This window comes from Nematolebias whitei, chromosome 11 (genome assembly GCF_014905685.2).
Source record: "Nematolebias whitei isolate Nwh7 chromosome 11, NemWhi1, whole genome shotgun sequence".
NCBI lineage: Eukaryota > Metazoa > Chordata > Actinopteri > Cyprinodontiformes > Rivulidae > Nematolebias > Nematolebias whitei.
Genome location: NC_056508.1, coordinates 11,354,560 through 11,369,347, shown reverse-complemented (window position 1 = coordinate 11,369,347; position 14,788 = coordinate 11,354,560). Strand labels below are relative to the sequence as shown.

Sequence of the window (14,788 nt, the reverse complement as noted above, 5' to 3'; positions counted from 1 at the left end):
ACAGGTCAAAATTATAACTTTTAATATCTCATAAACCAAAGCAGCACAAACGAAAATTTTAACGGCACAAACCAGCACTAACGGAGCACTAACCATTCAGACTATTTGCTTTAATTTTGGAAGTGGGTGGGGTGTCAGCTTCACTCAGCTGAATGCGGCACCTGTAGCCCATTTCCTGCACACGCCTGTGCACAGTGGCTCTGGATGTTTCTACTCCAGACTCAGTCCACTGCTTCCGCAGGTCCCCCAAGGTCTGGAATCGGCCCTTCTCCACAATCCTCCTCAGGGTCCGGTCACCTCTTCTCGTTGTGCAGCGTTTTCTGCCACACTTTTCCCTTCCCACAGACTTCCCACTGAGGTGCCTTGATACAGCACTCTGGGAACAGCCCATTCGTTCAGCAATTTCTTTCTGTGTCTTACCCTCTTGCTTGAGGGTGTCAGTGATGGCCTTCTGGACAGCAGTCAGGTCGGCAGTCTTACCCATGATTGTGGTTTTGAGTAATAAACAAGGCTGGGAGTTTTTAAAAGCCTCGGGAATCTTTTGCAGGTGTTTAGAGTTACGTCGTTGATTCAGATGGTTAGGTTAATAGCTTGTTTAGAGAACCTTGTCATGAGATATGCTAATTTTTTGGGACAGGCATTTTGGGTTTTCATGAGCTGTATGCCATAATCATCAGTATTAAAACAATTAAAGACCTGAAATATTTCAGTTGGTGTGCAATGAATCTGAAATATATGAAAGTTTCATTTTTATCATTACATTATGGAAAATAATGACCTTTATCACAATATGCTAATTTTTTGAGAAGGACCTGTAAATACATATGATGGCAGCCATCTTGGATTTAGATGTGGCAACCCAGTTTTCCATGGTGACCTTTCTCACACCTAGATGCAGCCACACACCAACACTGAAGTTGGTACCTCACTTATGTTTCAAGTTATCATGCTCACAACATGGATGGATGGACAGAGAGATGGAAGGTATTTCCAAATCCCCCTCTTCGCTCAGTAACGAGGGAGGAAAAAATTACCTCCAAGAGCCATCTCCCTCTTGAGCAGGCCGAGCGACATATCCACAGGAACGCTGGGGTTTGTAGTCACAGTGGTCGTCTCTCCGTTGGCCGGCATGTAGCAGTCTATGCCTGCCAGTTAAAACAGAAAAGTCTGGAAATTCTCTTTCCTCCTAATACAATCATGTTTAAAAAACACTGATGGTTTGACGTTGGGACTTAAGCGGCACTCACTAAACTCCTGTTCGATTTTGCCCTTGAGGAACTCCATCTTGATGGCCTCGCCGTGCACGAGAAGCATGTTACGAGGCTCCGCCATGCGGATGAGCTGCATGATGCCCTTTGCATCTGCATGAGCGCTGAAAGACATGTACTCCACCTGCAGCTTCACGTCCAGCTGTCAGAAAACACAGGTTGACTCACATCGAGTGTTCGCACATGCGCCAAGGTGTATTCAGCCCAACTCTTCCTCTTTCCTCTTCTAAAACCAATCATGATCACCCTCTTCATCACCCACCTCATCACTCACTCCTGCTCTCGTTGTGACTCTATCGCGGGCTGAACTCCATCCAACTTCCATGTCTTTTTCTTATTTTTCCTGTAGATTTTTTGGCGTTTGACAAATCACTTGGAACCTCCATCAGAAAGGAGCAGGAAGGTTGTTTATCTGTTTGCCGGGGGTGGGAGGTGAAAGTGGAGGGTGATGGGGGTGTTTTGTCCCTGAGTCTTTGCTGCAGCCTGTAACTCTAACGCACTTCATATTTTACAATGATTTTCAGAAAAAAAGATGTGGTGTGGATTATTTACCATGACTCTGGTTTTACTTGGCCTATCAACAAGATTTAAAAACAGGTGTTTAGCTTAAAGTCTGTATTTTTGACACAAATTGAAATGGAGTCACTGAGATGCTGCGTCATTCCTGAAGCAGCGACTGAATTTGGTCATTTGACTCACGCGCCTGCGCTTCGATTCACTCCAAAGGGGAAAAAATCGTCCAACAGAGTAGGAGGCGCCGGACACTTGAGTAGGTGTCGAAATCGCCTCCTGTTATGGAGAAAGTGGAACGCCACTTATTTTTAATTGTGCTCTCCAGTAAAACTGTATTTTGTCCCGGTGTGACAAACTCCATCTTCTGCATTTGATTTGACAGCAAAGCTGCATACATACGCCGGCTTGCTTTTCTATGACACACCTTCCTGTTAGTACCTGGTCAAGATAACGCAAGCTTCAATGTGATTGGATATAACCCCTGTTTAACAACTAAAATTAAGTTGAGGCAGACTAGCGGGCTTTCTCGCTCTCAAGTAGAGGGTGACATTTTTTCAGGAGTCCCACGAGTTACGGGATTCCAGCAGGATTCAGGCGGGATGGGAGTCAACTTTATTATTACTCATGTGATTGGGATGGGATGGGACGGGACGGAAAGTTAACGGGAACAGATGTGAGCGGGAACCAACCAATAGGACAAAAAAGGAACAAATGCCTATTTTACCATAGATGAACTGTTCCTGTTGCCATATCTTTAGAAATGGTATGGCATGGTATGGTATAAAGTTTATTCATTTTAAAAAAGTACAAAACAATTCCATAACAATATAAAAAAGATACAAGATATTTAAAATGAAAGGCAGCAGAAAGAAGAAAAAAATCTAATTATATCTGCCCCTTTTTTCAAACAATTACTTCAATCATAATAATTTTCAAGTAACATAACAAAATGAATAACTCTTTCTAATTTTTCTAATTCTAATACAAAAAACACACTAAGCTACTTCATATATATTTTTTTAACAATCCAGCTTTGATCTTTTTCTTAAATGTACACACTGACTTGGCATTTTTAACATCTCTCTAGACCATTTCACAATCCAACTCCTTGGATTGAGGTAGACCTTCCCTTCAGACTAGTTCTGAATTTTGGTTTGACAAATATTTCTATCCCCTTAAGATTATAACAACTTTGCCTTTTAACAAAATTTCTTTGGATATTTAATGGTAATGTGTTATTTTGAGCCCTATACATAACTGATAAAATACTATAATGTACCAAATCATGGAACTTCAGTAACTTCAGTTGATAAAATAATGTGCTTGATGGGTGACTGTAATGCTTTCTAGTGATAATTCTTACAGCTCTTTTCTGTAAAATAAAAACAGGCTTTGCAAATGTTTTACACGCTTTCCCCCCCAAACATTGCAATAGATTAAATGTGGAACAATGATTGTGTTATACAACATGTACAGAGCTTTATCATTTAATAATTCCCTAATAATAATAATAATAGATTTAGCTATTTTTATTCTTACAGAATTTATGTGATTTTTCCATGTTAGCTGTTCATCAACGATTACACCCAAAAATTTCATCTCATTAACTCTACAAATCTCAACACCCTCAATTTTAAATGGATCATCAACCGTTCTTTTTTTGTTACTAAATATCATGTATTTAGTTTTATCTAAATTTAATGATAATTTATTAAGTTTAAACCAAGTTTGTATTTTATCAAATTCTGTCTTCATCAATTCCAACATCCGTTTTACATCTTTACCCAAACAAAAAAATGTGGTGTCATCTTCAAAAAGGACACATTTGAGGAGTCCTGATACATTCACTAAATCATTCACATATAAAATAAATAACTTTGATCCAAGTACATAGCCTTGAGGAACTCCACAAGTGATATTGCAGAAATAAAACTGCGGAACACAAAGTAATATAAAAAGGAATGGGTAGAAGATCAAATCAAATTCAGTGTACTTCCTAAAGACTAAATGAAGAAAAAAAAAAAATGGGAGCGGTACGGGGTGGAAGTCATGTTACCGGAAATGGGATGGAACAGGATTTTATTTTACTCTGGCCCGGGATTGAGACAGGGCAAGATTTTTTTTCTGTGAAAGTGGGAGGGAACAGGAGTGAAAATCCACTCCTGTAACATCCTCTACTCTGAAGCCGGAAATCCGGCCTCGGGCTGGCGCGCTTTAAGCCCTGTACTTGTACTACTACACTACTATTCCAACTTCGCAGTAGGGACTATTGTATATCAAGTTCATCAGTGCATTTTCAGCAGAAATGATTAGAAAGATAAGTTTAAAATCTTACTGTAGTTCTTCCTTCCATCTCCAGTTTTCTTTGCCCATTTAGGATCTTATGACCAATAGTTCCTTGTACACAATACCCAGGCATGATTACCTAAAAACAAGTTGGCTTTTTATCTTCAGTACATCCTTCAAAATGTGCATTCAGCTCTGTGAGAGACTCACCATGTTCTTTTCGTTCCCAGCCCATTTCTTGAATATCTGCAAAGACTGACCGGCGTGCAACATACCCGGTGTGGCGAACACCACCTGAAAAGTGACCAGAATATAAACTTTGCCACAGTTTGAGTCATCAGCCAGAAATGTAATAAACGTGCAGCTGTAAAAATTAAAAAACAACCCACCATTGGTCCAGGATTGTCAGCGTAAGAGCGATCGAAGGCTTTGATGTGCTTAAACTCAAACATGTTTCTCTGTACAAAGGTTTTACGAATCTTCTGGTTCGTCCATGTTATGAAAAGTTTGTAGTAATGATTCGCTTTCTCTGTTAGCCCTGTGGAAAAGTAGATTGGAGCCTTGAGGTTCATTCTCTCCCTGTGTGAGAGGAGAGTCCAATTAGCCAAGAAAACAGTTAAAATATTGCAATTGTTCTTGTAAGTGAATAAAATAAATACACTTATTGTACCGACTAATGATTGGCCTTTCAGTATTGCAATTATGTGCATTTATTTCACTACTGAGAGGTTTTAAATTAGCTCAGGAAAGGACAGATGATAAATCATTGACATAACTTCACAAACAAGAAATTAACAAAATATAAAAATGAACAAATACATTAAAACATGGCAACATACGAAGACTTGGAGTTTAAAATATACAATGTTGAAGATGTGATCGATACAATTTTTTTCCCTGTAATAAAAGACTGTGAATATTACAATGAAGAACAGTTTAATGACATCAATATAACAAATGGAGGTCTCTCTATTATTCACTTTAATAGTAGAAGTATAAATGCAAATATATCCAAAATAACAGATTATTTAAAACAGCTAAACTGAACTTTTACAATAATAGCACTGTCAGAGATATGGCTCAACGATGAAAACAAATAATGTTCACATCGAAGGGTATGAATTATATCATGTGAACAGAAGCAATAAAAGGAGTGGTGGAGTGGCTCTGTTAAAAATGAAATAAAATGTAAATTAATTAATGAAATGTCAATAATTGTTGATAATATCATGGAAATAATAACAATAGAAATAATAAACAATAATGATAAAAACATATTAAGTTGTGTATATCGATCTCCAGGATCAAATATAGAGATATTCACCGAAAAAATTGTACAACTATTGGACAAGAGTTTTAATAAAAACATTTTTTTGTGTGGAGACTTTAAGATTGACCTGGGAAATAAAACTGATTCAAATAACATCAGTACATTTACAAATTCATTGTATAGTTTAAATCTTTATCCGTTAATATCAAAACCAACAAGAATTACAACTCATAGTGCTACAATAATCGATAATATTTTCACAAATATAACAAATGGGGGTGTCATAGGAGGTATTTTAACGAGTGATTTAAGCGATCATTTACGTTTTCACTATTTATAAAAATGATCAAAACATTACAAAAGAAATTAAAGCTGCAAGCAGCATTGAAGGCCCTCGCAGCAAAGTGACGCTCTGGCCTTACGGCGACCGCGGGGCTCCAGCGACTCTGCCTGGTCGCCATTGCGAATGCTCACGCTCCTATCACGCGCTCTTTGACTGGAGTGCGCATTCGCTGAACTTTCGACATCAGCCGTGACCGTGGGTGCTCCAGCAATGCCTCCCAGTTACAGTCGTGAAATTTCTCATGCTATTCCCGCACGCGTCCACCAGGGGGCACATATGCCAAAACTTTACAATCGCTATCTGCCCATATCAGTGTGAGAGGGTGTGCACTTGAGTCATATGTTAAACTACAATATCAATGTGTTTAGACGTGCTCATGGATTATGCACCAAAAATCTGGTTCAGATCGGATAATAATTCACTGAGATATAACTGTTGGAATATTGTAGGGGGCGCACTTGAGTCAAATATTAAACAACAAAAACAATGTGTCCATCAGTGCTCAATAATTGCGATATAACTGTTGGAATAATGTAGGGGGCACACTTGAGTCAAATATTAAACAACAAAACCAAAGTGTGTAGAAATACTCACAGATGACGCAACAAAAATCTGGTGCAGATCGGATGATATATCACAGAGATATAACAGTTTGAACAATCTAGGGGGTGCACTAGAGTCAAAAGTTAAAAAACAATACCAATGTGTCCATAAGTGCTTACTAATTACGAACCCAAAATCTGGTGCAGATGGAATGATATATCACTGAGAAATAACAGTTTGAACAATCTAGGGGGCACACTTGAGTTAAATATTAAACAACAATATCAACGTGCCTAGAAATGCTCACTAATGACGCACCAAAAATTTGATGCAGATCGGATGACATATCACTGAGATATAACTGATTAAATAATCTAGGAGGCGCACTTGAGTCAACAGTTAAAAACAATAGTAATGTGGCCATAAGTGCTTACTAATGACGCACCAAAAATCTGGTGCAGATCGGATGATATATCATTGAGATATAACTGTTGGAATAATGTACCATACCATACCATACCACTTTATTTATAAAGCACTTAAAACAGCAACAAGGCCAACCAAAGTGCTGTACAGACAAAACAACAGGTAACACACCAAGCAAAATAAAAAATGAGGTAAATCAGAATATAGACAAAAAATGATGCAGATAATGACGACAAACCAGTGTAGAGCATACAGGATCAAAACACAGATCATCTTGGGTTGAAAGCTATTGAATAGTAGTGAGTTTTTAAACGGGACTTGAAAACCGAGAGGGAGGGGGCCTGTCTGACAAGCAGAGGTAACTCGTTCCAGAGTCTTGGTCCTGCTACAGAGAAGGCCCTGTCACCTCTGCGCTTAAGACGAGTTCCTGGAACTGTGAGGAGCAACTGGTCCGCTGACCTCAGGGAGCATGTTGGGACATACGGTTGTAGCAAATCAGAGAGATAGGGGGGAGCGACACTGTTCAGTGATTTGTAGACATACATGAGTATTTTGAACTGGATTCGAAAGTGAACCGGTAACCAGTGCAGTGAGGCCAAAACTGGTGTAATGTGCTCTCTTTTGCCTGTACTGGTTAAAAATCGGGCTGCTGCATTCTGGACCAGTTGTAGTCGTGCAATGGAGGTCTGACTGATACCAAACAGGAGTGAATTGCAGTAATCAAGCCTAGATGTAATGAATGCATATATTACTGTCTCCAGGTTCTTTTTGGACAATATGGGCTTCAGTTTAGACAGGCGCCTCAGTTGGAAGAAGCATGATTTAACGATCATGTTTACATGATTGTTAAGCTTCAGGGAAGGGTCCATTATCACACCCAGATTAGTGACTCTTTGTTTTTCTGACAGGGTTAGAGAGGAAAGGTCGATGCAGTGGTTTGTGATTGTGTCGTTGGGAGGGAACAACATGACTTCAGACTTCTTTTCATTGAAACTTAAGAAATTCAAAGCCATCCAGTCCCTGATGTCAGCCAGGCAGTTGAGCAGCGGTTGAATACAGCATGTAGCATGTAGGGGGCGCACTTGAGTCAAATATTAAACAACAATACTAATGTGTCTAGAAATGCTCACTAATCATGCACCCAAAATCTGTTTCAGATCAGATGATATATCACTGAGATATAACTGATTAAATATTCTAGGGGACGCACTTGAGTCAAAAGTTAAAAAACAATAGTAATGTGTCCCTCAGGGCTAAAAAATAATACACCATAAATTTGGTGCAGATCGGATGATATATCATTGAGATATAACTGTTGGAATAATGTAGGGGGCGCACTTGAGTCAAATATTAAACAACAAATCCAATGTGTCCATCAGTGCTCAATAATGACACACCAAAAATCTGGTTCAGATCGGAAGTTATATCACTGAGATAGAACTGTAGGAAGAATGTATGTGGCGCTGTGGAGGCTCTTGGCCACTTATCATGGAAACCTGTTCAAGGGGTGGATAATGATCGATCATAGTGATTTTGGTTCACCTGGGCTCAAATCTGTGCAATTTAGAGCCAAACGTATTGCAACGGCATCACTTTTTAATTCGCTATGCTGCCACGCCCACATCCTCCAGCTATAACTATTTGTAGTTTAAATCAAGTCAGACCATCTTATCTGTCTTCTAACACAGGATCATCCTGATTAGGTGAAGGGTGTCAAAGAAGGAGCATTCCAATAAAAAAAAAGAGACTTCCTGTTCTGAGGGGGCGGGGCTTTGATGACATCACAATATGATGAAAGTGGATCGTCGGACATCCAACAGGGATAAGTCATGGGAAGTTTGGTGCATTTCTGTCTTTCAATGTGAAAGTTATAGCGTTTGGAAATTTATGGTGTGAAGCTCAACTATGAGGCCTGGCCACGCCCCTTTAACAACACAAAACCGAAAGCTTTTGATAACTTTTCCTCTCCAATGTCTTAAAGGCCTATTAACAAAGTTTGAAGGCAATCCTTCAAAATCCCTAGGAGGAGTTTGTTAAAATTCGCCATTAAAAACGCCCCAAAATTAACTTTTGACCCAAAATGGCCGACTTCCTGTTGGTTTTGGACTGGGGCTCCAAGAGACTTTTTCATAGGTCCTGAGAAGATACACATGTTCACCGAGTTTCAGAATCATCGGTCAAAAAATGGCTTGGGGCTGAGGTTTTAAAATATTCTAGGGGGCGCTATAGAGGCTATTGGGCAATTATCATGGCTTCCTGTTCAAGGGGTGGGCAATGATTGATCATAGTGATTTTCATGAACCTCGGATCAAATCTGTGGAATTTAGAGCCAAACGTATTGTAACGGCATCACTTCTGAATTCGCCACGCCACCACGCCCACATCCTCCAGCGAAAACGCTTTGCGCTTTAAAGCAAGTCAGACCAACTTGCTATCTGTCTTCTAACACAGGATCATCCTGATTGGGTCAAGGGTGTCAGATAGGGAGCATTCCAAGTAAAAAAAGGGACTTCCTGTTCTAGGGGGTGGGGCTTTGATGATGTCAGACTATGACCTCAGAGGATCGTCGGGCATCGGACAAGGATGACTCATGTTAAGTTTGGTACATTTTGGTCTTTCAATGTGAAAGTTATAAAGTTTGGGAATTTATGGCGTGAAGCTCAACTTTGAGTCCTGGCCACGCCCCTTTAGCATTTATGAAAACACAATTTTTTTTAATTACATTTACTCCCCAATGTCTTAAGGGCATATCCACCAAGTTTGAAGGCAATATCTCACGTGAGGGGGCGCTACTGAGCAGTTTGGCCACGCCCACCTTTGGTTCCATTAAAAAACTAAAATTTTACACGGGGGACAAGTTTGGGTAAAGTTTGGTGAGTTTTGGGATATGTTCAGGCCTCCAAATTAACCCTTCTTTAGGGAGGAGAATAAAAATATAATAATAATAATAAACAGCACAATTGCAATAGGCCTTCGCAGCGCTTCGCTGCTCGGGCCTAATTACAATTAAGAAAAAAACAATAAACACATCCAAAAAAGCATTGGACAAATTAAAAGATGATTTACATAAACAAAACTGGAAAGACATGTATGTTGATGATGTAAACAGATCATATGATGAGTTTATGAATATTTTAGGAGCTCTGTATGAAAAGAATTGTGTGCAAAATAATTATACAAAGAGAAATGTTATTGACCAACCATGGATGACGAAAGGGTTGAGAAATGCTTGTTAAAAAAAAGAATTATTTGTATACATGTTTCTTGAAATTGAGAACACAAGAGGCTGAAGAGAAATATAAGAAGTATAAAAATAAATTAGTAGGGATTATAAGGAAACACAAGAAGGAATATTATAGTGACTTACTGAATAAAAGTAATGGTGATATGAAAGCTGCATGGCGACTAAATAGTGTTCTGAAAAGTCATAAAGCAAAAACAGGTATTTCACAATATTTTTTGAAGGAGGACAATGAAATCCATGATGAAAATGAAATTATAAATGGATTTAATCATTATTTTGTGAACGTTGGATCAAGCCTTGCAGCTAAAATACAAAAAGTAGACAATAATGTGAACCATTCAGTTATAGGTTGTGACAACAGTATCTTTCTTAACGAAACTGACAAAGAAGAAATAATGAATGTAGTAAAAAATCTTACAGATAAGAGATCAAAAGACTGGGTGGACATGGATATGATGTTTGTAAAGGACATAATGAGTTATGTTATCAAACCGTTTACATATATATGTAATTTATCATTTTCAAAAGGAATATTTCCAGACAATATGAAAGTAGCTAAGGTAGTTCCTCTCTTTAAAAATGGTGATAAATGTGTGTTCAATAATTATAGACCAATATCCTTATTACCACAGTTCTCAAAAATTCTAGAAAATTATTTGTGACCAGATAAGATAAATTTATTACTAAACAAAACATTCTAAGTAGAAGTCAGTATGGGTTTAGAGCAAAAAACTCTACATCAATGGCTCTCATGGAATTAATAGAACAAATAACTACTGCTGTCGATCAAAAACAGTATTGTGTTAGTATTTATGTTGATTTAAAAAAAGCATTCTATACTATTGACCACAATATTCTCCTTGAAAAATTGAATAAATGTGGTATAAGAGGACCAGCATTACACTGGGTATTGTTGGATTTCATATTTTTATACCTTTTTATATTTCCTATCAAGCATTCAAATGTCATGTTATATAAAGTGTGTGCGTGCCTTTCTTCCAGGGTTGAACTATATTTATAGAAAATGTTTGCTAATTCTAACTAGTTGACCTTTAAATATAATCTCATATTAGCTAAGGATAATTTTACAAGTTCACATTTGATATATTACAAGCAATCAAATCATGCCAGATAGCAGACTGATTAACATAATAAAGCTAGAACACATCTCTTCAATTTAGACTTAATATAGTTTGACTAAGTAAAATCCAACTAAAACAAACTAAAACAGAAGTATAAAAAGGGATCAAGTAAGAACATGCAAACATGAGTTAGATAATAATTAAGTTATTAATTATTCCTTGAAATAACTTTATCTCAAATCATTTGGTAGCACTAAGGTATAATCACGTTAAACAAACAGTGTGTTAACAGTTTAAACGCAGACAAGGAAACCAAGATGTATCTGCCTTAAAGCAGAGAATCACCAGGCCTTCAACAGACATTGATTAACACATACCCATGAGGTAGGTAATAATTAATAGTTATTATTGACACGAATCATTTTGTATCCCTAAAGTATAATAGCAAGTTAAACTTTAAACAAAGAACCGATTTCAGTGAGCCAAAACTTCTTATCTGAAAGGTAGACATTAACGTCCTTGAGGGGGCGGGCTAGAGTCGTAACCATAGCAACAGAAGCTAAAACAATCAGAAAGCTAGCCTTCTCAAAATGTGATAAAAGGCCGGAAATGACACATGCCCACCGAGCATTTCCGGGAGGCGCACACCGAGACGGTTCGTTCTTTAATGCTCCAGATATATCGGATATATGAATATATCTTATTAATGTAATTGTTTGTCTCTGAATATCTGTAACCCCTGTTTGTCAAATAAATCTTTTATACCGAGGGCGATGTCTCAGCTGTCTTGAACACGACGTGGTATCCAGCCACGACAGTATCTAGCTATTTGAAAGATAGGAAACAGTTTGTACAAATACATGGTGTAAGATCTGACCTCTGCAATATCATGTGCGGAGTTCCTCAAGGCTCTGTGTTTGGACCAAAGTTATTTATTTTATATGTGAATGACAGTAAATGTATCAGGACTCCTCAAATGTGTCCTTTTTGCAGATGACACCACAATTTTTTGTTTGGGTAAAGATGTAAAACGGATGTTGGAATTGATGGACAGAATTTGATAAAATACAAACTTGGTTTAAACTTAATAAATTATCATTAAATTTAGATAAAACTAAATACATGATATTTAGTAACAAAAAGAGAACTGTTGATGATCCATTTAAAATTGAGGGTGTTGAGATTTGTAGAGTTAATGAGATGAAACTTTTGGGTGTAATCATTGATGAACAGCTAACATGGAAAAATCACATAAATTCTGTAAGAATAAAAATAGTTAAATCTATTATTATTATTAGGGAATTATTAAATGATAAAGCTCTGTACATGTTGTATAACACAATCATTGTTCCACATTTAATCTATTGCATTGATGTTTGGGGGAAAGCGTGTAAAACATTTACAAAGCCTATTTTTATTTTACAGAAAAGAGCTGTAAGAATTATCACTAGAAAGCATTACAGTCACCCATCAAGCACATTATTTTATCAACTGAAGTTACTGAAGTTCCATGATTTGGTACATTATAGTATTTTATCAGTTATGTATAGGGCTCAAAATAACACAATACCATTAAATATCCAAAGAAATTTTGTTAAAAGGCAAAGTTGTTTAATTTTAAGGGGATAGAGATATTTGTCAAACCAAAATTTAGAACTAGTCTGAAGTGAAGGTCTACCTCAATCCAAGGAATTGGATTGTGGAATGGTCTAGAGCAGGGGTGCCCAACCTTTTTTGAACCAAGAGCTACTTTTGAAGTCGGCAATTTGCCGAGAGCTACTCGTCCAGTCTCATTATCAACAAACATAATTTTTCATCAATCCCTACTCCTCACTTCTTTAAAGTAAATAAAACAGAACGTGATGTGTCTATAGGAGACAACTTTTTATGCAAGCTGTATAAAATAAATGTGTCTCTACCTTAGTGGGACTTCTGACACTGAGAGGAGGAGGCCAGGGTCTCATAAGCTGGGCAGTATGAGGTGGTTGCGAGGAGCAGGCAGGTCTCCAGATGATCATCATTCATTGTGGATCTGTTTTTGGACTTGATGATTTTCATGTGTGAAAAAGCAGACTCACACAGGTAGGTAGATCCAAAAAGTGCTGTTAAGTTCAAAGCACATCTTCGGATGTTAGGATACTTTTCTTCTGACAGCAGACTCCAGAACTCTCCATCCACGCCAGGTGATGATCTGGATTTGATCCCAATGTCATTTTGCAGAGTCAACACCTCATTTTCAACACCAGAGCTGTCCAGCTGAAACACGGACACCAATTTGGACACAATGTCATCCACATTTCCAAAAGGATAACACATGTAGCTGGTAACAGGCTCGATGGAGGAAAAGTCAGTAAATCGTCTCTCAAATTCTGCTGAGATGCTCTGAACCTGCTTAGAATAGTGTGCACTGTCCAGTTGTGGGACCTCTTTCCCATGGCGCTGTAGCTCTGCCTCCATGTGTGGGAAGTTTCGCAGGTCCCTGCGTTGCAGCCGACTTGTGAGTGTAAGGATGGTACTTTTCTGTGGCCCGGTTTGTGTCTGTTTCCCTCGTGCTCTCTCATTAGTTCCATTAGTGCCACCTGTGTCTCGTCCCAGCTGTTTGTTATCATGTCTCGTCTTCTCCCTGTATTTAAGCCGTCCTATTCTGTCTTGTTCTTCGTCGGGTCGTCCGTTGGTTACTTTCTTGGGTCTCCTGAGTCTTTCCCTGAGTCTTCCTGGTTCCTCGAGTTCCCCGTGTCTCTTGTGTCTCCTGAGTTCCCCGTGCCTCCTTCCTAGTTCATCTAAGTTTTGCTGCCCCGTCAGCTTGTTTATTTTGTACTTTAATTTCTCATTAAAAGCCTATTTTTGTATATCTGCCGAGTTGAGTCCCTGTTCTGCACTCTGGGTTCGCTCCTAACCTCAAACCATGACAGTACGACCCGACCAGAACAGAACCCAGCGGGAAGGGTTCTCACTCGGCAACACTCACCTTTTTTCTTTTTTCCCTCCTCGTGCCGTGATGGACGAGCTCCTCTCCGTCTCTGTCCATCCACCGTCCCGCCGCCGCCGCGGTGGACGGTTCCGGAGGCAGTCTGCGGCGACCGGCCCGGTCTCGTCGGCCGAGCAGAACTTCAGAGCTGGTTCCGGTGTTTTCGTGGGAGCGGGGTTCGCCGCCTCACCTCCCAGGTTTCCGGTGGGGGCGAGATCCAGCGTCCCGCGGGAGCTCCGGTCCACTCCTGTTCGTTTCGGTGAGTCCGGTCCGGTTGACGTTACAGGGGCGGGTTCCGTCGTCTCACCTTCCAGGTTCCTGGTGGGGGCGGAATCCGGCCTCTCACCGCCACTCGGCGCCGCGGCTGTTCGACCCAGCCCGGCCGTACCTCTGGAGAGTATTCATTGTGACTCTGTGGGGGCGTGTCCCGCCGCCTCACCTTCCAGGTTTCCGGTGGGGGCGGCACCCGTCACCACACCTACTCTTACAGACATTCCCTTTTTTCATTCATTTTCCCCTGAAGATATTTTTCATGTTAATCAAGCCCTTTTTGAACTATTTAATTCAGTCAAAAATACCCGTCCTCCTTTGATTTAGTTTTGTCCCAGATGAAAGATTTTTTACTTTCTATCCCAGGTCTTTCTTTGCTTCCCAAGTATGATTTTTTTTGTTATCTGAATTAGAGACTCTAAAGACTCCAGTTGCAGCCATTCCTGAGGTGGACCCCACGCTGCACGCAGCCCCTGAGGTGGGTCCTCATCTCTCCTACTCCGAGGGGGTCCCGGCAGACGCTCCTCGTCTCTCCTACTCCGAGGGGGTCCCGGCAGACGCTCCTCATCTCTCCT

General features: G+C 39.5%; 1 protein-coding gene across 1 annotated transcript in view; it reads right to left on the bottom strand.

The window, feature by feature from the left end:
* ints11 (integrator complex subunit 11) overlaps window positions 1–14,788 on the bottom strand; it is a 105,933-nt gene that overhangs the window by 21,892 nt on the left and 69,253 nt on the right. The window contains exons 9-13 of the mRNA XM_037683800.1: window positions 4,457–4,646; window positions 4,278–4,361; window positions 4,117–4,206; window positions 1,248–1,410; window positions 1,035–1,145 (exon numbers count right to left, since the gene is read on the bottom strand). Coding sequence (XP_037539728.1) covers window positions 1,035–1,145; window positions 1,248–1,410; window positions 4,117–4,206; window positions 4,278–4,361; window positions 4,457–4,646 — 638 coding nt within the window. The remainder of the gene's footprint in view (window positions 1–1,034; window positions 1,146–1,247; window positions 1,411–4,116; window positions 4,207–4,277; window positions 4,362–4,456; window positions 4,647–14,788) is intronic.